General features: G+C 42.6%; 1 protein-coding gene across 2 annotated transcripts in view; it reads left to right on the forward strand.

The window, feature by feature from the left end:
* Positions 1-25,997, forward strand: part of LOC111156119 (poly(A)-specific ribonuclease) — a 158,265-nt gene that overhangs the window by 38,580 nt on the left and 93,688 nt on the right. For both annotated transcript variants that reach the window (XM_022516750.1, XM_022516751.1), the window contains 3 exons: positions 18,402-18,457; positions 19,690-19,776; positions 22,761-22,835. In XM_022516750.1, the coding sequence (XP_022372458.1) occupies positions 18,402-18,457; positions 19,690-19,776; positions 22,761-22,835 (218 nt within the window). The remainder of the gene's footprint in view (positions 1-18,401; positions 18,458-19,689; positions 19,777-22,760; positions 22,836-25,997) is intronic.

Here is a 25,997-nt window from a genome sequence, read left to right on the forward strand (position 1 = left end):
TGTGAGTGTACGTGTGTGCGTGTGTGTGTGTGTGTGTGTGTGTGTGTACGTAGTTAGACCTAACACTGCTAACATACTTTACACATGAGGTTATTATTTATACTTGCGTTATTATCTCATTAAATAATACTCTTTTTAAGAAGATGTTGGCTACACAAATGGCTTTTAAGATAATCTATGGAGAAGTTTTGATTGTCCTTTTATCCCAAGCTTTCATCTGAATGGATCCAGTGAGGTAAAAGCTTGCTTATGTACTCATCGTTGCAAGAAGTCTGTGTGATTTAGGGAGATGTCTAAGTTCAGAGCATTTTCAAAGACTCTCAAGATGATTACTTCAAAGTGTGGTTTGTGCTTTCTTGGCACGGTTGAGACGAAAGTTATAGATGTGATCCTCAAGCTGGCCACAGTTGGGCTCTGTGCCAGAGCCCTAAACCTTTTTTACCCCAGCTCTCTTAACAGGATTGGTTCTAGGAGATTCTGGGGGAGCCAGACAGAACAAGGCAGCCCACATGGGTCATTACTGCTGGGAGAAAGAACCGTTTCAGCGTTGGCCTGGTTACATCATTTCCTTACATTATATGCAGCACTTTACAATCCTATCAGTGCTTTACTGGGTAAGAACACTGTCTCCTTTGGATGTCTATGTAAATACCAGTATCACAGTGCTTGTACTTAGGTGACATGCTGCAGAGACAGATGTTAATTCCAAACATCTGGATTCCTACAGGTTTGGAATTTGTATAGTCTGAGTTAGGAAGTTTTATCACACTTTGGCTTCTTCTTTTTTTTTTTTTTTTTCTAATCTTTCTTCTTTTCTGTAGAAGTTCAGAGCTAAATGTGTTTGACTTTCAGAACATCTTTCAGAGAGGAACAGAAAACAATGTAGTATATATTGAAAATACAGTTGAATTTTTTATTAAGTTTTTTTTAATTCCATATAGTTAACATACAGTGTCCTATTACAAGTGCACAAAATAGTAATGCAACAATTCTATACATTATAGTATACATATGGAATACATTATAGCATAATGTATTCTATACATTATCATGATAAGGAAATGAAGTTGAATTTTTTTTGGCATGGAAAATTAATTTTATTTTTTTTAAAGATTTTATTTATTTATTTGACAGAGAGGTCACAAGTAGGCAGAGAGGCAGGCAGAGAGAGAGGAGGAGGCAGGCTCCCTGCTGAGCAGAGAGCCTGATGAGGGGCTCGATCCCAGGATCTTGGGATCATGACCTGAGCCGAAGGCAGAGGCTTTAACCCACTGAGTCACCTAGGCTCCCTGGAAAATTAATTTTAGAAGCTAACAGTTGAATCCTTGCTGTCTGCCCATTTCCTTATGGGTAAAACAGGATTTTCTTAGCTTTTCACTTTTATTTTGGGGAGACTGTTTATCTTTGTAAATCTCTGGAAGGGCAGCTTATTTATGTCATAGACCATGGAATGTGCAGGTGACCTTATATTTTGTTTGGATCATGGCTACTCCTTGCATTTTTATGTGCAGGATGCTAAGTCCATTGTACAACAGTATTTTTCAGCTGGGACAAGCTTACTCATTTTTAAATATTTATTTTTTCTTTTTTTTAATTTTTAGCTAGGCTCCACATCCAACATGGGGCTTAAACTCGCTACGCTGAGATTAAGAGTCACGTGTTTTTTCTACTGAGCCACCCAGGCGCCCCTCATTTTTAAATACTTAAAACAACAAACCTGCTTCTCCACTAAAATCAAGTCCTTATAAAATAAGGTGATGGATACAATTTGGGTTAGATAATAGGATGCACCTTAGTTTGTCATTAACCTGGGTGACCAACATGAAGAGCAATCAAAATTAGCTTTAATTAAGAAGCTTAACAGAGACTTTATGTATTAACAGACCAGTTTATTATTGCTAATAATGTTTAAGACAATTCAGAAGAACTGGATGGTAAACACGTAGTTTCATTTTGGATTGGGAATGTTCATTCATGGTTTGGTTTTTTTTCCCGCGAAACCTAGATGTATACCAAAAATAGTTGAAGATTCAGGAATCCTGTGATTTCGCCCTGAAAATTCTTGAGTTTTTGCTCCATTTTTTCTTCCATCTGTAAAGGAAGAATATTTTCTTCGTCTCTGAAGGAGAAAAGTCCAGCAGGATTTGAAATGCAAAATAAGAAGTATTTTTATTCTATATTGGAATAGCTTGGTGTCAAGTACAATTGTTCCTTCTTTTTTCTTTGAAAAATAATTGATATGCAGCATCGTATTAGTTTCAGTTGTACGACATAGGGATTTGACGTAAAAAACATTATGAAGTGCGGTCATCCCTTCTCAGCCCATTTAGGAAGTGGGAAAAGCACTTGCTCCTTTTGACATCTCTTTCTGTGTTAATACTGACCTCATTCTTACTTCCATGCAGGTTTGATGTATGGCCTTAACCTTGACTTTGTCATTTTTTTTTCAAGATGACCCTTGTAGAGAAACATTCAGAAAGGGCCATCCACATTATCTCAAGTGGTTGATTTTTAGAAAAGTCTGTAAATTTCTCTGAGAGTTTGTTTGGCACCAGGCTTTTCTCAGAAAGAGCTTAACCAAAGATGCATAGCCCTAACATAAATTTGGGTGGAAATCAAACTGCCTACATATGCAAATAACTTTTTGTTCCTCTCTCACCAGATTTATGTTTAGAAAGTAAACCTTGAGGGGGAGGTTAAAACTCCACCTCTTTCTGCATTGTTCTGAATTGGCATTTGGCTGCCTTCATGATGCCTTTTTGGGGAAGTTTTATTGAGAGCTATTGAGAGATCCCCGAGACAGCTGGCGGTTGAGTGATCTGCAAAGACTGCATGGAGTAGAAGGTGCTTTCTGAGCCATACTTGCCTAGAAGCTTGTCCTGGGAGGATTTCGCATGCTGCCATTTTTCCGCATGCTGCCTGGGTGCTTCCTGCATTTCTCCTCCCTTTGTTGGAATCAGAAGGAAAGTCATAAGGAAGCCGAGCCATGGAGATCCTGATCAGACCCCTACCGATGACTGTCTGTGTGCAGTGTGCCCTTTGTTTGTGTTGTAGGCAGTTTGGGCAGGAAGTGATTTGCCTTCTCTTATAACCTTGGTCAGTGTTGATCAATGCGTGGAAAACCAGACTTAGAGAAGATCCTTCAGTCAAATCCTGTTAGGCTGGGAAGGGCTAAAAATACTCCGCTTTCACTTTTTTTCATACCACAGAAAAGCACAGAATCAGGCTTTTACCTTATCTTTTATTAATAGTCATCTGTGTTGGCAAGATACGTTGAACTCTCTTGTAGATAACCTTTTCTGAAGGTTTTTGGGAAGGTTATTTTCTGTTTACCTCACTTCTTAGAAAGAGGAAGGAAATGAGCAAGTCTCTTATTTTGGCTAATCTCTGTAAGTAAGGGAATGAAAAAGGAAGAATTGTCTGCTGTTCACCCTAGATGATGGCGGTCTTAGTTTTGGCACAAGTGTCCCATATAGGAACGGGATTCCTGTAGAAATCTAGGCCTTTTTGTCTCTGCAGTGGAGATGAGGAAACAAGCCATAAGGAGTGATACACTCTTGGACAAATGGTTTCCTCCTCTATAAAACGGAGATAAAATTATTCGCCTCCCTTAGAAATTGTAGATATCACGTGAGATGCCAAAGGACATCACCCAGTATTTATTATTTCCCTTTCTTGAAACGGAAGAGAATTTAACATGCCAACAGGTTCAAAAAGTAGATATGGTAGTGGGATATATTTTTGTGTTTCTAGTTTCAAGATCAAGAAGAAAATTTGTTACCATATGGATATAAAATTGGAGCACGTGTTAAGTGTTCACTTTTGCCTGTACCCGCCTCTTAGTGTTTGCTGATGAGAAATCAGGTGCTGATGGAGTGTATTCCCTTGGGACATTAGGGACCAAGCTGGCCTTGCTTTGGAGCGTTTGTCAAGGTTGTGTCATTCAGATGAATACAGCAATTTACAGAAGGTTGTGTAGGTACAGGTAACCATGATCAGCGTGGAGGCAGAGGGATCATTATGATACCTGAAATAAAGCACCCATGTTTTTTCCCTTTTCCTCCATGGAAAGCCATCACATGCTGGTAGCAAGTTGTTTTCCATTACAGTAATATATGCCTGTGGGTCCTGTTTGACATCAGAGAAATTTCGAACTGAAAGATTATAGGTAAACAGAATACCTCCTTTCTTCCCGGTCCTTGTGGTGATAACGGGAAGAGCAAAGCTCATTTGCTCCCTTGACTGGCAGCCGTCATTCATGCCGAATGGCGTGCAGTGCCAGGTCGCCAGCGAGTTGTCCCGGAACTCTGGAAGTGCAGACCCTGCTTGTCTTCTCCTGTCCTGCTGGTCCCTCCCTTACACAGAAGGTGCTGGAATAACAGGAGGATGAGGCTAATCTGTTCTCATTCCCAGTGTTTGCTGTCGGCTTTTAGCATCGTGGGTGAGGGTCAAATGTGTCTTTACAGACCATTCAGGTTGGGTATAAAGTAAGTCCCCTGCGGTGTTACAGTGACTTTCCCCACCGTGAGACCTGCGACGCCCCTGCGTAAGCGAGTCACAACACAGTTTATGCCATTGGGAAGGGGCGGCCGGGGATGTCACAAAGGTCAGTGGAACTGGTTCTATTTACATGTAAAATTTTTAGATCACTTTATTAGCTTCTCCAGTAGAATTGCTGCACTTTGGGCTGTTGTGTAGTATAGCTAGTTGTGGTCTCTGCAGTCAGGCGTCTGGCTTTGAGTCCCAGCCCCACTTCTTACATCTGCGCGATCTCGGGCAAGTTACTTACCCTCTCTGTGTTTCACATTCCTTGTCTATAAATGGAGATTGTTCATACCCATTTGAGAGGGGTGTGGTGAGGGTAAGAGGCGAGCATGTATGTAAAATGCCTGGCACATGGTGGCTCTCAGTCAGCCCGCTGCTGCAGTCACTGCTGTGGGGACATTTCTGCTTGGACACTGTGTGTCTCTGACCAGATGCTGGGAGCACATGGAGGCCTGTTCTGCTTTCATAGAAGATGCCCTATAATCATACCTTTTTTTTTTTTTTAAGATTTTATTCATCCATTTATTTTTAGGGGCAGGGAAGGAGGGGCCGAGGGAGAGGGAGAGAGAGAATCCGAAGCAGACTCTGTGCCGAGCTGACATGGGGGCTCGATCTCATGATCCTGAGTTCATGACCTGAGCTGAAACCAAGAGTCTGACACACTAAACTGACTGAGCCACCCAGGCATCCCTCATTATGCCTTTTGTACCGCACACACCCTGAAGGTGGGGCCTCGCATTCACTCAGGGGCCTTGATCTGAAAAGGGAGGGGGAGGAGGAAAGGCCGCGTGTAACTCAGTGGTGTCCAGGGAGAAGGTTTGCATGGGTTTTCTCCACTTGCTGGTTTTGCCCTTGGAGTCATGTGGTTGTTTCTTGGTGTTTGTGCCGATGTAGCCCTTCGAGGTGTAGATTTTTACTGACAGGAGAGGAAAGAAATGGCATTTACTTTGTAACCTGTGGAAGCTGTTTCTTTTTATTTTTTTAACCGCTTTATGAGGATATAAATTCACATACCAAGTAATTCACGCAGTTAAAATGTACAGTTCAACGGTTTTTGGTGTATGACGTTATTACTTTAGAAAAAATTATGATAAAACGTGTAGCCTGTAATTTGCCATTTTAAACATTTATTTATTTATTTTTAAAAGATTTTATTTATTTCACATGCTGGGTAGAGCAGAGGCTGCAGGCTGGGCCGTCGAGCCCTTTGGTGGGACCATTATCCTTTCTGAAGCTGGACTGCCCCATCTATGAAAGGAAGATCATAAATGGTCCCCTGGGAGGCTTGACCTCAGCTTGGAGAGAAGCATTGAGAAGGCCCCCAGCACAGTGTGGCCTGATGTGGAGCGGAGTTGCTGCTGTAGCTTTCCCCACAGTGAACTTCCAAGAAAGTAATGTAATTCTTGTTTTTCCTGGCACTGGGGCTAGTGGTAGAGGAGCAGAGCGGGCCGTGTGTACTTAGCTGGATTTTCTTGGGTGGCAGTCTCTGTGCTGCGAGCAGGAAAGAGACAGACATGCAGGATGCCACTAAAATCCTTTGTATAGAGAAACAGCAACCTGGAATCCTCTTAAGAGGATCCTGTGGCCAGAGGCATACACACGCCACAGCTGCTCCCAATGGCACATGAACGGAGGAGACCATGCCCTTCCCTTCACTGCTTTTCCAGCATCTAAGGCTCAAGACACGTTGAGTGTGACTCAGGGAGTCAGGATGCAGGCAGACGGTAGTGGTGGTGGTGACTGTGGGACCCTCTGTGGCCGACTGGCTGGCTTGGCCAACAGCATGCTAGTGTTATCCTTTAATTTTGCATTTGCATTTGCGGTCCTTGAATGAAGGGGTAACGTCCTTTGCCCTTTCACTTCTGCCCCAAATGGATTTTGTGCCAGGGCTAGGGAGCATCATCTGCCACTCATTCTGCCCCAGTTAGAAGTGGACTGTGGTGCTCTTACGGACATTATTTTTCAATCATAGCCAAGAAGTATGCCTCTTAAAAATGTAGAGTCCATTTTCAGCCTTCTCAGGATTGTGCAAATCTTCGAGTCCAGCGCCATGAGGAGTAAAATCACAACATTGCGAATGCTTCGGACAGCCTCCCACATTCCAGAAGGTTTCTCCACAGTGTGCAGAATGTATTTTGCCCCAGTGCACAGGACGTATTTCATCCTCACATACCCTAACCAGAGCCCTTTATCTTAGCCCAAGTCATGTTCACTTCACTTTCGGTTCCCCAAATTACTAGGATAGAAGGACTCTCCAAGAATCGACTTGGTTTGGTTACCCTGAAAGTTCTATAATACACTGGTTCTCAGAAGGCAAAAGACAGATGAGTCCAGGGCCCAATGAATGATGCTCAGGCCTTCCGTCTGGCTTCTTAAGACTGGGATCCTGACTTCTTTGGGTAGAGGGTGCTGGCCTCAAGTTGGTATTGCTCGTCTGATTTCTTCCTTGCGGTCTGGATTGCCAGACATGTATCAGGCAAACCGTGTCTGTGGCTTTTTCAGAAGGCTTCTTTTTATTTATTTTATTTATTTATTTATTTATTTTTAAAAATATTTTATTTGTTTTATTTGACAGACAGAGATCACAAGTAGGCAGAGAGGCAGGCAGAGAGAGAGAGAGGGAAGCACGCTCCGCACTGAGCAGAGAGCCCGATGCGGGGCTTGATCCCAGGACCCCGAGATCATGATCTGAGCTAAAGGCAGAGGCTTTAATCCACTGAGCCATCCAGGCTCCCCAGAGCCTTCTTTTTAAAGAAATCTTCAAGGGCACAGACCACGGACCCGTCTTGCTGGCTTGCTAGTCCCGGGGGCTGTCGGCTGTTAGTGGTAAAGTCTGCATTCTTAGGTATTCCTCACCTTGCTTTGGCTCTGGCTGGGAAAAACCAGGCAATAGTTATTTCCGAGATCATTTAACATTTCATTCATACGATTTAAGCGTCCCCAGCATATGGTGATACTGAAAATCTGGTGCTAGCCGTAATACCAGTTAGGTAGCACCGCACGACAGAAGCTTCCCTACTGAACGCTTTCCACTCTTCAGTGAGTTACCTACATCATTTCCTTGCATGTACTATAATTGCCGCCAGCAACCCTCCGAGGTAAATAATAGTGTCCCCATTTGCAGATCTTACCTTTTTTTTTAAAGATTTTTAAAATTTATTTGACAGAGTGAGATCACAGGTAGGTAGAGAGGCAGGCGGGGGTGGGGGTGGGGTGGCGGGGAAGCAGGCTCCCTACTGAGCAGAGAGCCTGATGTGGGGCTCGATCCCAGAACGCTGAGATCACGACCTGTGCCGAAGGCAGAGGCTCAAACTGCTGAGCCAGCCAGGCGCCCCTTGCAGATCTTATTTTTAAGTGATCTCTACACCCGACGTGCGGCTTGAACTCATGACCCCGAGATGAAGAGTTATGCCCTCTACCGAGTGGGTGCCCCAACAATGTCCCCATTTTAAACCTAAGACTGTTTGCCGGGGGTCTCAGAAATGGCAGAATCAGGGATAAGCCAGGTCTGTCCTCGACTGGGAGTGGTTTCTCCCCCCTCCCTCCAGCGGAGTTTCTATAGAGAGAGTTCTGCGGTGGGTTGCACATTTTCTGAAGAGACGATACTAGTATCTTTGAAAGATTTCCTTTTCTCTTGGTTTTTGTCCTGAGCTCATGGTCATGAAAGATGTTGACTCTATCCACGGGATTGTGGGGGGCTGGTTTCCCCTGACACTTTATACTCTGCTGTTTCACGGGCTGTGCAGGCATCATTGCCTTTGTATAATGCTTAGTTTAACATTTTTATTTGATGTAATTTGATACGGTTCATTTGATGGGGATTGTTCAAATGAGCTGCTGGTTTTCTTTCTTTCTTTTTTTTCCCTTCCTCTTCTCCTCCCCTCCTTGTTTCTAATGTTGTATCTGTTTAAGAAAGGCCATAGGTTGGCTTCAGGACAGATGTCGGGTAACGCTCTATTTGTCCAAACATCAAGTTGACTTCATTGAAAGCTGTGTGCCCCCTGCCTGAGTGACATTAAAATAACCAATGCCACAGTAAGTCCCCTCCAGCCAGTGGTTGCCTTCGTATTTTACACAAGTGCTTTAGTGAGCAGAATAAATGAGCTTGTTTTGTGAGAGATGTCTGCATGCTTCCTACCCTGGATGATAAAATTAGTTTTTTATAGCACATAAATATGTATAATGATGAACCCTTGCATACAAGGTTCTTATGAAGTGCTTTTACTGCTGTGCCCTGAAGGAAACACCAAGACCATTTGCAAGTACAGTAGGGCTGGCAGTCGTTAAAGGTTTCAATTTTTTCCTTTGGAAGGCTTGGGACTTGGGGTGAGCCTCGAATTAATTCACTGCTCAAATTGCGTTCAGATGAGATTTTACTCCACGTCTCTGTATCGCAGTCTTCAGTGGTGTGAGAAGAATGCAGTTTTATTTGGAAATTTCTTTTTTTTTTTTTTTTGAGATAAAGCTTTTTAGGAACAGAAGTGTCATCCGGAAGAAAGCAGGTGAACAAATGGAAATTTTTGCTCGTTGAATGAAAAAGTGCATTTCTAGGAGGAAGATGGAAGGGTCTGGTGGCTTCAGGTTTTTCTTTCGGCCAGGGAAGGAGACCAGATACGCAGTGTTGTTCTTTATGCAGACTTGCCGTGACATTAGAAATCCTTCCAGATTATTCAGGTCTGGCTCTGTGTGTCCAGGTCTGACATCACCTAAGACACGCTCTTGTATTCAGGCCCCTCTAGGTCTCTCCCAACCTGGGATGTGCCAATTCCCTGGTTTCCTGAGGGCGATCACAGTGTGTGGGACCGGTGTGCCTGGGAAGCCCGATGCCCTGACACCCCAGGGTAGCAGCTCCTTCTGCACCGCAAATGTGGGAAGGCCGTCCTTTTCACCTCGCACAGCTCGGCCTTGCTTGCTGCCTTTCATTCCCGTTGCCTTGAAATTTCACCCTACCCAAGGCTCTTGCTCACACGGCAGCCTCATGTAGCATGTCTGGGCTCTGCTGTCATTCAGTCCTTAGAGCGTTCCCTGCCCCCAAAATATGTTTCTGGAAACTTGTATTGCAAGCTCTTGCTTCACTTATACCCACTAGGGGCTTGGGTGGTGATTGAAGACTAAAAAGCTGACTTGTCCCTGACTTGTCCCTGCTTCTGCTGGGACTCCAGTCTTGCCATTTCACATTGAGGCTTTGGAAACAGCTCAGGTTAAAAGCCACATGTGAGACGCACCCAGCAGAAGGTGGTGGGGGGCATTAGCGTAGAGCTAGTAGTGAGAGGCTTTGGGTCTGTATCCTATCTCTCTGCTCCTTTGCTGACCAAAGGTAAGCCACTGAACTTGGAAAAACCTGCTTTCTCATTCCTGGTACGATGAGGCCAGTACTTAACTACCTGTTCTGCAGACACCAGAGGGTCAAAGAAGCTGAACATATAATGATAAATATTGTTATTTTAATCAGGAACTTCATACTTAAAAAAATATGTAGGGGCTGCCTGGGTGGCTCAGTGGGTTAATCCTCTGCCTTCAGCTCAGGTCATGATCTCAGGGTCCTGGGATCGAGTCCCACATCGGGCTCTCTGCTGGGCGGGGAGCCTGCTTCCTCTTCTCTCTCTCTCTCTCTCTCTCTCTCTCTCTGCTTGTGATCACTCTCTGTCAAATTAAAAAATATATATATGTATCTAGGTATCTATATATAGATATCCTATATATATATATAGGTATATATAGATATTATTATATATTGATATATTATATGTATTTATTATATATTTATTATATATTATATATATTTTATATATATTATATTATTAGATGATTATTATTAGATTTAATCAAGAACTTCATACTTAAAAATATGTATCTAGGTATATATATATAGATACATATTTTTAAGTATGAAGTTCTTTTTTTTTTTTTAAGATTTTATTTATTTGTCAGAGAGAAAGAGAGAGAGAGATCACAAGTAGGCCGAGAGGCAGGCAGAGGCAGAGGGAGAAGCAGGTTCCCCGCCGAGCAAGGAGCCCAATGTGGGACTCGATCCCAGGACGCTGGGATCATGACCTGAGCCGAAGGCAGCTGCTTAACCAACTGAGCCACCCAGGCGTCCCTGAAGTTCTTGATTAAATATAAATATATATAGGTATATATATACCTATATGTATACCTATATACCTATAGATACCTATATGTATAGGTATCTATAGGTATCTATATATATGTACCTAGATACATATTTTTAAGTATGAAGTTCTTGATTAAATATAAATATATATAGGTATATATATACCTATATGGATACCTATATACCTATAGATACCTATATGTATAGTTATCTATATATAGATACCTAGATACATATTTTTTTAAGTATGAAGTTCCTGATATATATATATATGCACTCTTTTCTGATTGAAACAAAATACCCACTCATAATTCCACTAGCCGCCACCCCCCACAAAATCCCTTCATTTTATTTTATTTTATTTTATTTTTTTAAGATTTTATTTATTTGATAGAGAGAGATCACAAGTAGGCAGAGAGGCAGGCAGAGAGAGAGAGGGGGAAGCAGGCTCCCTGCTGAGCAGGGAGCCCAATGCAAGGCTCAATTGCAGGACCCTGAGATCATGACCTGAGCCGAAGGCAGAGGATTAACCCACTGAGCCACCCAGGCATCCCCAAATCCCTTCATTTAAATGAATGCCCTAACAGTGTGTTTTCTCTATCTGTTTCATTTACTAATTAAGATCAATAGAATTCATTTACTGATTGAGAGTATACTAGTTCTATAATTTTGTAACTTAGAAAAAGGCAATAGTGAATTTTTAAAAGATGTTAAAACTAGTGGCCAGCGTCATGTGGGTGGTGTTCAGTGGTTTGTCGGTTGGCTATCGCGTGATCCACTTAAAACCTAACCTTTGTGGTTGGACCACTGGTCTATAAGCATTTCCCTGCACTGCAATGGGTATGACCATTTTTTGCTAGTTCCTTTTTTAAAAAGTGACCGTTGACACACCACTCTGATTCGCTTTCTTTCTCTACCTTTGAACATAGCACCGGAAGGCATCCTGCTGTGAGAACAGAATTAAATATTTTCTTTCATTTCCGAGTAGATTCACTGATAACATACATAGATGTGGTAATGCAGAATCTTAAAGAACTGTAAGGATCTTTTCCGTTCCCAGAGATCTGAGCCTCTCGTGAGCAGTGTTCCTGAATCACATTTGGGACTTACTGTGTATGCGTTTTTTTTTTTTTTTTTAAGATTTTATTTATTTATTTGACACAGAGAGAGAGATCACAAGTAGGCAGAGGCTGGCAGAGAGAGAGGGGGAAGCAGGCTCTGCACTGAGCAGAGAGCCGGATGCGGGGCTTGATCACAGGATCCTGAGATCATGACCTGAGCGGAAGGCAGAGGCTTAACCCACTGAGCCACCCAGGCGCCCCATCGTTTTGAACATCACTTTTGCCCTCTTTGTTTTTTAAGCTTAGCTGCATAAAATGGGTTAACACTGGCATCCTTGTGCAATCGGTTCTTATTCGCCAGACAATTGGGGAATGGTTCAGATAAGCCATAGTCCGAGGCAAGCTGTTGTGTCACCAGAGAATGACCTTTGATCTTAGTGTAGTTCTTAGAACAGCCCCGTGTGCTTTGTGGTTGCCAGAATCAGTGTCTGAAACTTGGTGGTAAGGTCAGACAGTTCTCACCTCATAAGGTGAGAGGTGTTTCCATTAGTGTCGTAGGGGTTATTCACGCAAGCATTTGCTGGTGCTGCGTTGGTGGTGCGTTAGTGCTGAAGTTTAACGTGTGATGCTAGAGGTGATCATTGGTAGCCAATTCCCAGAGTCAGGTTGGCCTTTTGCAATGAGTTGCCAAATGAGTGGTATTAGTAATCTTTTTTCTCTGTCTTCTTAAAAACAAGAACAAAAGTGGTCAGCAGTGATTTCCCCCAATTTATCTCTTGCAGAGAAGCTAATTGCTTGCCACAGTTGAGCTCCTGGTTTTAGGGAGCGGTAAAAGACTTCACTTATTGCTTTCCTGGATTCTGAGGTATTACTTGGTATTTGGATAATTTCGTGTTCTTCTAAGCCAGACTCATTCAGTGTAAACAAATAATTAAGACTAATGCTTTTTGGGGAAGTTGGCACAACATCTTGGTCATTATTATGCGGGTTGATTAATGAATCGTTATTAACGGCAGCACAACATTGAACATACTCTTTTCACGTTCTGCTAACTCTCTGATTCTCAGTCCCCAGAGTGTCTGAGTCCCCAGGTCTCAGGGAGGGTCTGGGAATCTGCATTTCTAGCAGGTTCCCCGGGTGGTGCTGATGTTGTTGATCTGGGCCTTTTGATAAGGGCTCAAGAGTCTGGGGTCCTAAGAAGTTTTCTCTCTGGGATGGAATTCTTCAGTGGCCAGCAAGCCTTCTCACACAGTCTAGGCCACGGTGCCATGCTGCCCAGGTCTGGAAAGGACATTGGTGGGTGGCTTTTTGTGAGTGCCATGCAGCATGTGGGAGACTGTTCAGAGATAAAGGCACCGTGCGCAGTTCACACTGGGGAGCTACCCATTCAAGACGCTGACCTGACGCTACCCAGTCTGATGAGCTGAAGGGTTTGCTGTGCTTTACTGTTGGATCTTTCCAGACATGTTCAGTAACGGAGATTAACAGCATCATCAGTCATATGGTAGTAGAAACTAAAAACCTGATTGATGCCCAAAAGGGTAAACTTTTGTTTCGCGGCATCTAGAATGTGAACTGGAATTTACGGTTTCTTAGGAGAGATTCCTGGTGTAAAAGTGGCGACTGTATCAAATACAAGTTTAAATCTTCATCTTCGACAGAGTTTGCGTCAACCCTTTTAGCCAATAAGCGCTGAAATAATACTTCATCAAGAAGGCTGGCACGAAGGTGGCAAGACTCCCACCCTGTCACGTTGCCACTGAATCAGGGCCATCTTGGATCTTTACTACAATAGAAATATCATTTGGTGCAAGTGTTGGTCCACGTGTCTCTGATAACTGCAGATGAAGGCTTGTGCAAAAGCACGCTTCAGTACTGTTCTCCCGTGTGTTTCCAGCCTCCCTGCTTGCCCAGATCATTCCCTCCTGGGTGTGGGTGGACATTGTCTCGCAGATGATCCCTGTGTGAGGTCTTCGATCAGAACCTCTCAGGGAGGTGTTGGCCTTCTGACAGCCGGTCTGTAGGAGGCATGCATATAACGAAATGCGGTTTTACTTCAGAAGGGCAGGGATGTGCCCAGAGCCGCCGCTTGCAGGCAGCCCTGGCCCTGGGGCGGGAGGCCACTGGGGAGTTGACTTTGGTTCTGTTCCAGTGACGCCCAGCTACAACTTTAGGGTCGGTTTCCCAATTGCAGGGCTTTCTCCAGAGGCGCAGGCTGCCAAGTCACACACAGAGTTGGTCTGCGTGTTCCCCCAGGGCTCAGGGCTATTCATTTCTCTCTAAAGCCCAGACATGGAGGCATTGGGGAAGAGTGAGCAATGCTATTAATAATTTATTTGAAAGGGGTTTCTGTTTAGTGAAAGCGTTGAGCAAGCAAAGAAGATAGTGTGGAATTAACTAACTTTAAAAGAAATCTATTGAGTCTTTTAGCTAAGAACAGATTTTTACTTATTTTGGTCAGTGGTGAAATTCAGATGAAATCTTAGAAAACAAATCGTCTGTCTGTTGGGCGCCAAAAGATACCCTTCAAAAAAAGTTTCGAGACACTTAACATGGTGAGGTCAGTTGGGGAGTCTCCTTTTAAAAGTGTAATTCTTTTTTTTTTTTTTTAAGATTTTATTTATTTATTTGACAGACAGAGATCACAAGTAGGCAGAGAGGCAAACAGAGAGAGTGGGGGAGGCAGGCTCCCTGCTGAGCAGAGAGCCCGATGTGAGGCTTGATCCCAGGACCCTGGGATCATGATTTGAGCCGGAGGCAGAGGCTTTAACCCACTGAGCCACCCAGGTGCCCCCAAAAGTGTAATTCTTAGTGCTGTTTATAAGACAACAGATTTTCTCAGTTTACTAGTGAGGTTCCATGATTTTAGAAATAAAACTGTATTTTAAAAAGAAATTAAGCAATTGCAGCCTTGGACATGTGATTTTACCTTATATTCCTATCCCTGTGGCAGGTGAGATAGTGCACAGGACACACAAGATTGATTTAACGGGCATGTTTAGTCGTGTGTGTCTAAGGGTATCTGTGTTTCCCCTGGACCTCTCAGTTCTGGTGGCCTTTCTTTACTTTCTTTCTTTTTAAAAAATATTTATTTGAGAGGGAGAGAGGGAGGGAGAGAGCAAGCACGCATAAGCAGGGTGAGGGGCAGAAGGAGAGAGAGAATCTCAGGCAGACTCTGTGGAGTGCGGAGCCTGACTCTGGGCTCCATCTCCCATCCCTGACATCACGCCCTGAGCCGCAACCAAGACTTGGGTGCTTAATCAAGTGAGCCACCCAGGTGCCCCTATTTTCTTTTTTCAGTTTAAAAAATAATAGTAAGAGGAATTTTATTTATTTATTTATTTATTTATTTATTTTAGTAAGAGGAATTTTAAAACAAAGCTCAGTTTTCCAAATCTGTGGCTTTTTTAAAAAATGGGGATGGAGGAGTATTTTTATTTCTCAGTTTAATGAGAAATATTTTACAAAGCTGTATTCATAGTATAAAATTTGGGACTTTTTAAAAAAGTTTTTATTTAAATTCCAGTTAACCTATAGTATAGTACTAGTTTCGGGTGTACAGTAGAGTGATTCACCTTTCATGTCTCACCCAGTGCTCATCACAAGTGAGCTCCTTAATCCCCGCCCCCCATTTCCCCCATCCCCCTTCCCCCCATCCATGTGTTCTCTAGAGTTAAGATTCTGTTTCTTGGTTTATGTCTCTCTCTCATTTTCCTTCGCTCGCTTGTTTTGTTTCTTAAATTCCACATATAAGTTAAATCATACGGTATTTGTCTTTCTCTGACTGGCTTATTTCACTTAGCATAATACACTCTAGCTCCATCCATGCCATTACAAATGGCAAGATTTCATTCTTCTTTATGGCTGAGTAATACTCCACTGTGTATATGTATGTGTGTGTATATATACATATATGTGTGTGTATGTGTGTATATGTGTGTGTGTGTGTGTGTATACATAAACACACCAAATCTTCTTTATCCACGCCTCTGTTAATGGACATTTGGGCTCTCTCCATAATTTGGCTATTGTAGATAATGCTGCTATAAACATCGGGGTGCATGAACCCCTTCGAATTAGTAGTTTTGGATTTTTTGGGTAAATACCTAGTAGTGCCATTGCCGGATCATAGGGCAATGCTGTTTTTAACTTTTTTTTTTTTTTTTTTTTAAAGATTTTATTTCTTTGACAGACAGAGAGATCACAAGTAGGCAGAGAGGCAGGCAGGGAGAGAGGAGGAAGCAGGCTCCCTGCCGAGCAGAGAGCCCGATGCGGGGCTCGATCCCAGGACCCTGGGACCATGACCTGAGCCGAAGGCAGAGGCCTTAACCCACTGAGCCACCCAGGCGCCCCTGTTTTTAACTTTTTGAGGCACCTCCATACTGTTCCCCAGAGTGGCTGCGCCCGTTTGCATTCCCACGAGGGAGGCTAGAGAGTATTATGCTAAATGAGGTCAGTAAGAGAAAGACAAACACCATATGATTTCACCTGTATGTGGAGTTTAAGAAACAAGCAGCTTAGGGGAGAAAAAGAGAGAAGCAAACTGATAAACACATTCTTAACTCTAGAGAACAAACTGGTGGTCACCAGAGTGGGGGCAGGCAGAGGGGGCCGGTAGGCCAAACAGGGGATGGGGATTATGGGGTGCACTGGTGATGAGCACTGGCTGATGTGTGGAAGTGCTGAACCACTAAATTGTACACCCGAAACCAATATAACACTGTATGTTAACTAACTGGAATTTAAATAAAAACTAAAAAAAAAAAAAAAAAAAGATTCCGGTGTCACTTTTACAGAAGTAGAACAAAAATCCTAAAATACTTCGAAGTTTTCATAGTTAACTTGGATTGTTTGATGCTCTTTTTTTTTTTTTAAGATTTTATTTATTTATTTGACAGAGATCACAAGTAGGCAGAGAGGCAGGCAGAGAGAGAGAGGAGGAAGCAGGCTTCCTGCTGAGCAGAGAGCCTGATATGTGGCTCAATCCTAGGACCCTGGGATCATGACCTGAGCCAAAGGCAGAGGCTTTAACCCACTGAGCCACCCAGGCGCCCCTGTGTAATGCTCTTTTGAGATGATGAACTATAATTTACTGCCCACCCCCGCCCCCGGTCATCTTACTGAATCTTGAGGTCGATTTTGATTTTGGGGGGATTTGACGGTATAGCAATGAACTTGTCGATTCAGCTTTTATTCCTCTGTTGAGGTTAGGGTAAAAAAATTAAATTATTTTTATGGCGCTTGATATGTTCCATTAACTTTTAGATTAAGGGTTTTTATTTACTTGGTTTTTAGAATTGGGGGACGGTCTCTAAATTTACTAAATGGAAAATTGAAAATTTTGTGAAGCATCAAAAGAGTGAGCGTTCTCACCCAGGAGTAACCTCACAGGTTCTGGTTGGCAGTAGTAGTCATAGCTGTCATTGCTGAGAAACTCCTTGATGCTGGGTGCTCTGTATGTCTTAGTGTCTTCTGGCATCACCAGTATTAATGATTGAATTGGGTACAATGGATCTCAGAACCACAATAGTATGCTTGAGCGTAAATTAGTGAACTAAAAATAAAATTTGTTTCTTAGCCGTAGGATTTGGTTGATTAAATTATAGGCCAGGCAACAAGTTCTTAAACCACAGAGTACCATGACTTCGTTTTTTCTGGCGTTAACCGAACACTGTTATTTACGCTGATGATTCCGTTTGTAAACTAGAGCATGCCCTGCTTGGCTTCTGAGTGCCTGGTAATAATGCGCCTTAATTGTGGGTCAGTGAAGCCAAACTAATTGCTTGTTGGGCTCTTGGATTGCCATTTTAATTTGCTGTATAATGCAGTCGCTACGAGAAACGCACTCTGTATTGTCATCTGAGTAAAACGTATTGAAATCATCTTGCAAACGACAGAATGCCTGATACTTTGTCCATAATCTTGCAAATTAAAAAAAAAAAATTGAATGGCACTACAGAGTTGTAATTTACACGTCCTCCTTTTTAAGAGCCTCTGTAGCTTTTTCTTTGGAGGGTATACAAAAAGTGACTGATGTATGTTTTATATTAGTGTAATAGCTTTCTTTACCAAGCATTGTTTTGTTTTGTGCTTTTAATATGTCTTAAACGACAGTAATAGCATGAGCTTCTGAGATGGTCACTTATTTCAGATGGTGTAATTCACCCAGTGAGACTGGTATTTATCTGGTGACTTTCCACTTCAATTAAAAAAAAAATGAAAGGTATCTGTGCGATCATTCTCAGCTCACAAAACAGCAATCATAGGGCTTCCCTTCATAATTTGTGGGAACAGTTCAGAAGTCAGTAAGATGGTTCGCATTCTGTAACATTTGTTTTCTCTCTGTCTCCCTTGACTAATGAGCAGACCTGAAGAAGACTTTTCTTTTGACTCTGATTACTAATTTCATTCATTTAGCTCATGTTTATTGAGTAGCTGTTGAGTGCCAGGAACTTTTGTAGGTTTTCGGAATACCAAAGATTGGGTTTTTTTTTTTTTTTCTGTTTATAATATTTAGTCCTCGAGAAAAAGATCTTTGTGGCGAATCGTAAGAGCTTTTTCAAACGATTTCAGAAATGGAGTGATATAAATAAGAACCATCAGTAAAGAATTTAATAGATGCCTGTATCAGGTTTTTAATAGAAATTAGCCCATCGTCTGTTTTACTTTCCTTTTTGTAGGTTATTTCTTATGAGAGTCATGGATATCCCCTATCTAAACTTGGAAGGCCCAGATTGTAAGTGAATTTTTATTTTCTCATGGCATCTGCACATTGAAGTGTGTGGTCTGGAAGGGATAACAAGAAAAGTATTACTGAAGAAAGAGCTTCATTCACTTAAAAACAAGCAGTGATTTTGTGGTTGATATGAATAGTATGCTTAAGTTAATGGTACCCTTGGGTCTTGATTAACTCATCTCTTTACTTATATTTTCCAGTTTATGCATGAGTTGAATTTTAAAAGAATATATATCTTCTCTTCATTAGTTCATTTTCACTCGAACTCTAAATTCATAATTTCCAATAAATACGCATAACAAATTTTGAGATGGCTAGCTCTGTCAGTAACCATAAGTTCTCTAGTTTCTGGCTATTTGCATATATATATATGTATGTATATACATATATAATATAACATATATATTATATACGGGTTTTGTTTTTTTTCCTCTCTTTTTCATTGAAAATCTTGGAAGGCCTGTCTGGGAGGTGATTGCTGCTGCTTTGAATTATTTCCTATTTTCTCCTCCTCTCTGTCCCACTCTTTTCCATTGCTCTCTCTCTAGCCTTGGTTTATTTGCCTTAAAATCCATGCCACAGGGGTATAGAAATGGGTGAGCCGTGCCTGTTGGTAATAGCCATCACCGTGATAAGCGGACCACACATGTGTCTTCCCCCTCCCCCCCGAGATCAGACATCTGTTTTGCTGCACTCCTCTTGCAACAGTTCTGCAAACTAAATATCATCATTCCCGATACATAGCTATGAGTGGCTGGAGCGGTTGGGTCTCTTGCTCCGAGGTGCATCATTCAGTGGCAGGTCTGAGATTAGAACATGAGACTGTGACTCAGGACTGCCCCGCTCCTTAAACTCAGTCCATTGGATTTGGATGGTGCGCTGAATAAACACGTGGACCACTAGAGTAATAGCAGAAAGTTAAACGCTTCATGAAATGTCTTCAACAAAGCAGCCTTTCCACCCCTCCCCCCACTTGAAATAATTTTCATGGGAACTTCATGAGCAAAGATGGTCCACATAGAATTGTCAGGGTATAGAACCCGTTGTGGGTTCTATAAAGTATCAGAGCCCCAGTGGAAGCTAACTTGAAATACATTGAGAGGTTTCGTTTCGTAATCATGAGTCATTCCTAGCAATTCCTCAAGTTAGCTGGGGGATAGTTTCGTTAAAGAACCCCTGGTGTATCGTTCACTTTTCAGCTGTCAACCTCTTATCCAAAATTTGTCCTGTAGTGCAACCGAAACGGGATCATGTTCTCCATGTGACCTTCCCCAAAGAGTGGAAAACCAGCGACCTTTATCAGCTTTTCAGTGCCTTTGGTAAGTAACTCTTAAGTCCATATGTGGTTTTGGGATTTTGCTGTTTTTGGTCTGTCCAGGTGGCGATAGGTATACTGAATGACAGCTTCAGCTTGGACATGAAAGAATATTACTGTGCAAGGATTTAGTATGTTGGTATCTTTGTACTAACATGATCTGAAGAACTTTCAACAGCACCCCACACTGGAGTGCTATTATTAGTCCACGGAAACCAGGATACTAGTACTATGACTGCCTTTACTGCCGACCATGGAAAATAGATCTAGGCTGAGGATAAATCTTTTTTTTTTTTAAGATTTTATTTATTTATTTGACAGACAGATCACAAGTAGGCAGAGAAGCAGGCAGAGAGAGAGAGAGAGGAGGAAGCAGACTCCCCGTGGAGCTGGGAGCCCGATGCGGGGCTCGATCCCAGGACCCTGAGATGATGACCTGAGCCGAAGGCAGAGGCTTTAACCCACTGAGCCACCCAGGCGCCCCAAGGATAAATCATTTTTAAGATAAAATTCGGAGAGAAGATTTTTTTCATAAGGGCAGGCGGTCACTGCTTGACATTGACTAGTCCAAGCAGAGGAGCGCAGATGTTTGAGAGGACCAAGAGATGAGTTATGTATGCGGTAGGGCAGTTCTTCTAATTCCTTTTTATCAGGTCAGGTGATAGGTTGAGATGAACCATCTTCTGATTAGCGTTTATAAAGACTTTCAGACTGTAAGTCTTCAGCAGTGCCTGTTTATTTTAACAAATGAAATACTCAAGCTGTTCTCTTTAGAAATTCTTGGAGAACGTAAAGGCAGCACAAACAGCCAATAATAAGACTGTTTAGTAAATGTTTATGGACTGCCTCAACAGGCTAGTATGTAGCATTTAAAAAATATTTGAAGAGTTTATTAAAAGATAGTAAAGTGTTTTTGTTTTAACATTTAGTGTAAAAAGCAGAAACAAAGTAGGGTTCCTGTATAACTGATTTTTTTTTTTTTAATACTTTGTATAGAAATCAGACTGAGAGAGAGACAGAGAGAGAAAGAAAGAGGAGGGGAGGGGCAGAGGGAGAGGAAGAGAATATTAAAGAGACTGTGTCCAGCTCAGAGCCTGACAAGGGGCTCGATCTCATGACCCTGAGATAATTTTTATTAGCTTTTATAAGTAAAACACTTTACAGACAATTTTTAGAAAAGTAAGTGAAAGCAGGTATGTTTCAGGAAAGTTATCCTAGTCTTTGCAGACAGTCTCAACAACTTTTGAAATTCTAGTCCTGCTTTTTAATTTAAATACAGATCTAGAGATGCGGTTGAATTTCACAGCTCATTTCTTTTGAGAGCTTTTGATGTTGTTGCTGTTCTTTTCTCATTTTGTATTATTAAGTTCTTACCCTTATGTAGTCAACCTTTAATTGGCTAAATTAAGTAGGATGCTCTGAGTAGAATTTTGTTTTCATTTTAATTAAAAAGAATCAGTTGTATGATATCAGACAAGTAGCCTCTCTTTTCCTTTGTGTCCTCATCGGTGACAATGACGATGATGATGGCGATACCCCTTACTACGTAAGCATTTCATGAGGATTAAATGATTAAATGAAATTAAATGAAATCATTTCATGAAATGATTCATGAAAGGCATTTAGAATAGTATGTGTCACATAGTAACTATTTAGGGCATGTTCACTGTTATTATTTATCTAAAACACACAAGGTAGAGGAGTGACTTCTGTAATGGAGAAAGTCATGGCACCTTGCTGTGCAGCAGGAAGTGAGTTATTATCCTATGACAATGAGACAGAGCAGTTTGTAAGCATTCGTAGCCTTGGAAATTTTTTTAGGAATTGAAACATTTTTTCACTACTAAATTACAGTGATGTTTACCCATTTTTTTTTAAAAGATTTTATTTATGTATTTGACGGACAAAGATCACAAGTAGGCAGAGAGGCAGGCAGAGAGAGGAGGAAACAGAAGCAGGCTCCCTGCTGAGCAGAGAGCCCAACGCGGGGCTCGATCCCAGGACCTCAAGATCATGACCTGAGCCGAAGGCAGAGGCTTTAACCCACTGAGCCACCCCCGCACCCCTGTTTACCCATTTTTAATAATGCCAGTCTTCCCGTGTTTTTTCAAGAAGAGCAGTAGTCAAACAATTAGGCCTCTGCTTTCCCTTCGGTTTTCTGCCCCACCACCCACTCCTTCCTTCCCATGCTTTGTTCTGTTCTGTCTGCAGCTTGTTAGCCTTTCTTGAGGATGTGTCCCTTCATGTGAAAATCGTTGTTTCACTAGACTGCTTTCTGCCCTTCTCAGTGGCTTTTCTGTTTTAGCCCATCTTAGTTTTCTCTCTCTTTGCCACCTTCTTTTCCTTTGTCCTCTTCTGCTGCCTATTTTCCTCACCTGGCCTTGACATCAATGTTGAATTTTTCGTACTTTTTGCTACATTGATTCCTTTTATGTCTCCCATTCATGATTTTAAGAGTTTGTGTCTCTAAAAATTTAGAAAGATGCGTTTTTAGAAGATTTATCTATTTATTTGAGCGAGAGAGCGTGAGTGTGCAAACAGGGGAAGGGGCAGAGGGAGAGAATGTCCAAGCAGACTCCCACTGAGTGCAAAGCCCAGGCAATGTGCGGCTCAGCATGGGGCTCACGACTCGTGAGATCAGGGCCTGAACCGAAACCAAGAGTTGGATGCTTAACTGACTGAGCCACCTGAGCACCCCTGTTATGATCTTGATAGGAAAGAAATTGCCAGCTCTGGCATGAGATTGGGCTGAAATATCAAGTGCCCCAGGATTTAATCCAGAAGGATCTTTCTTTTATTTTTAAAACACATTTTTAAAGCTTCTTTAAAGCTTTATGCTTAATGCTGAGATTTTGATCAAATTTTAAACCAGCACCTCATCTCTGTTTAAATTTGACACGTATTCTGAAATATATCAGATGTGCAGATGAAGTCTGATAGTGATATACTTGGTCAGATGTTCCCTTTATTTTTATTTCAACATTGCAGGTAACATTCAGATATCCTGGATCGATGACACATCAGCCTTTGTTTCTCTCAGCCAGCCCGAACAAGTACAGATTGGTAAGTGCTTTGGACATTTGTTTTGAATATTAATTAAAGTGGGAGCTCGCCCTTTTATACCGTGAGTTCACTCAGCTGATTCACAGGCATTGCTGCCTGCTGTGTTTAGAGCTGTCTCTAAAATAAAGGAGATAATTAGTGAGTATCATGTGTAGGTGAGGAAAAAAGGCAAATTTATTAATTCATTAGATACACTATGTAATATGTTTCTTCACTTACCTCCTTTCTGTTCCTGTCTCATTGCACTTTTTCTGAAACGCGTTGCAGGTTTGCTTTGAGAATTAGAAATAGCAAATTGAGGGGCACCTGGGTGGCTCAGTGGGTTAAAGCCTCTGCCTTCAGCTCAGGTCATGATCCAGGGGTCCTGGGATCGAGCCCCGAGTCGGGCTCTCTGCTCAGCGGGGAGTCTGCTTCCTCCTCTCTCTCTGCCTGCCTCTCTGCCTACTTGTGATCTCTGTCTGTCAAATAAATAAATAAAAATCTTTAAAAAAAAAAAAAAAGGAAAGAAAGAAATAGCAAATTGAGAGGAATGGAATGGGGAACACCAGAAGGTGATACCTGTATCCACCGTTCACTCATCTCCACGCTTCTCCCATTTACTTAGAAGTTTGTGGGATCTATTCATTTCATTACACTTATATCGAATACTTGTTTTACAAATAAATAAACTGAGATATTTTATTTGCTTTTAAAATAGGATGGTAGAGGGACGCCTGGGTGGCTCAGTCGGTTAAGCGGCTACCTTCAGCTCAGGTCATGATCCCAGTGTCTAGGATCGAGTCTCACATCGGCCTCCTTGCTCTGCAGGGAACCTGCTTCTCCCTCTGCCTCTGCCTGCTACTCTGCCTGCTTGTGCTCTCTTTCTCTCTCACTCTAATAAATAAGAGCTTTAAAAAAAATAAATAGGATGGTAGAAAGATGGAACACCACATGTCTTACTGGACCCTACGTTCTTTTTTCATTTACCATCTCAAAATGTTCTATTTCCTTAGGTTGAAAAGTTACTGAATAAAATATGTGATGTTCAGCCATTTATTCAAATAGATTTCAAGTTTCTTTGGTACTTAATAGTGTAAGAGGGATAACATTGTAAAGTGATATGTCTAATTTTTTTAAAGATTTTATTCATTTATTTGTGAGCGAGCAAGATAGCATGAGTGAGGGGAGAGGGGCACAAGGAGAGGGAGAAGCAAACTCCCCACTGGCCAGGGAGCCCAACACAGGGCTCGAGCCCAGTTTCAGGTCATGAAATCATGACCTGAGCCATTGGCAGATGCTTAACCGACTGAGGCACCCAGGAGCCCCTTAATTTTTTTCTTTTTATTTAACAAGGTGCCACGTACTAAAATTATGTAATTCTGAGAATGTAACTGTATGAGTAATTATATATGAAAGCTTCCACATATATACACATTCAGATCAGAGTATTTTGGTAATTCTGTGACCATTGCAGGAATATAGGCTATGTTGTGGTGAAAAGCTTAAGCTCTGGAATCACGCTGCTATACTACATAGTTGTGTGACCTTGGGCAGGTTATTTAACCTTGAGAGGCTTCTGTTTATCTCTGTAAACTGAGGATGATAGTACTTACTTACTGGGGTTATTATTAGGATTATATGAGATTATATATATATATATATAAAGCTTGGTCTAGATTGAACTTTTATGATGGTTACTTAATAGTGGATTTCAGCGTGAGATGTACTTCGGGGAGGACATGACACCAAGAATTGGTGTTGCGTGCAGGGCGTGAGTGATTCTCTAGTTAAATGTTTCAGTATCTGCTTATTTCTCTGACCCACTCCCCTACAATCCTTGGAAATACCGATGAGATGGCACCCAGAGGGACTGATTATTACAGAGCCAACAGTAACTTCAGGGAGGGGCAAGGGACTCTGCGACCAAGAGCATGGCAAGAGGCCCTGTGGCCAGCCGCAAGGGCACAGAACTGGAACTCCTGGCTGGAGGTCCAGTCCCACCTCCTCCGCTCAGCCTCACCCTTTGGCCTTCCCGCTGGTCACACCTGGGTGACATTGAAACTCTGCCATGGGATGGAAGGAGATGGCATGGGCCTCGAAGCCAGACTGCCCTGGGGCCTAAGCTCCCCTCCACCACCTGCCCGCCGTGTGCCTTCTGACAGATTACATAAACTGTCTAAGCCACAGGCTTCTGGCTGAGAGGTGGAGGCAGTGATGGTTACTTTGTGAAATGTGGTCATGAACATTAAGTGCCCAGCAGGGAGCTCGGCCCTTCACAAGCAGGGGCTTGACAAATGCTAGGGAATTATTAATACCTGCTTGGCCTCCTTTGCTGTGAACAGTACAAATGAGTGTAAAAGTGCTTGGAAACCTGTATGACACTAGCTGGTGGTGCCTGCCTGCATGTCCAAGTGTAATTCTGTGTTGATGTGTGTGGGGGTCATTGATTCTTTTCATGTTGCTGCCAAACCACATTCACTGTCCCGTGACGATAGCTCCCTCACTTGGAACCGAGAGGCGCCTTACCCAGTAGTTTCCAGCTCAGTGTCGCATTCCGTGACACCTGAAATCCGGGAGCTGCGCTGCAGAATCACGTTGCCACAGGGGCCCTGCCGTGTGATTGTTGGCCCGCATGTGCCACTCCCCTGAAGGCGTGATTGAGTCCATCGTATTCCCCCCTGACTCCTTCTCTAGTGCGGGGAATGCACCCCGGCTGGAGTGGGTAGCATGGCGAAGAGGCCGGGATGAAATCGTGACCTTTCTACCTTTTTCCTCCGAGATGAAATAGATGACTCTTGTCTCCCGATACATGCAGCGTTACTGGTAAAGTCTGAGTTTTCGCTGTCATCGCTTACACAAAAGACACTTCTTTTTTTTTTTTTTTTTTTTTTTTGGAGAGCGAGAGTGTATACCCCTGGGGGTGGGTGGAGTGGAGGGGCAGAAGGAGAGGGAGAAGCAGACTCCCCACTGAGCCCCGCCTCATGACCTGAGCCAAAGGCAGATGCTTAACCAACTGAGCCACCTAGGCACCCCCAAAGACAACTGTGTGTGTAAATCCCTGGCCATTTGTGCGTGCTGTGCCTGTGACCCTACTTCTCTTTGCCGTATGCCACCTTAGATTTCTACCTTCCTCTTCCTTCAGAGCTGGGCTGTGTCCCACTTCCCTCCTCATCTCAGCTTACA

The sequence above is a fragment of the Enhydra lutris genome, unplaced genomic scaffold (assembly GCF_002288905.1).
Source record: "Enhydra lutris kenyoni isolate GAN:26980312 unplaced genomic scaffold, ASM228890v2 scaffoldscaffold45, whole genome shotgun sequence".
Taxonomy (NCBI): Eukaryota; Metazoa; Chordata; class Mammalia; order Carnivora; family Mustelidae; genus Enhydra; species Enhydra lutris.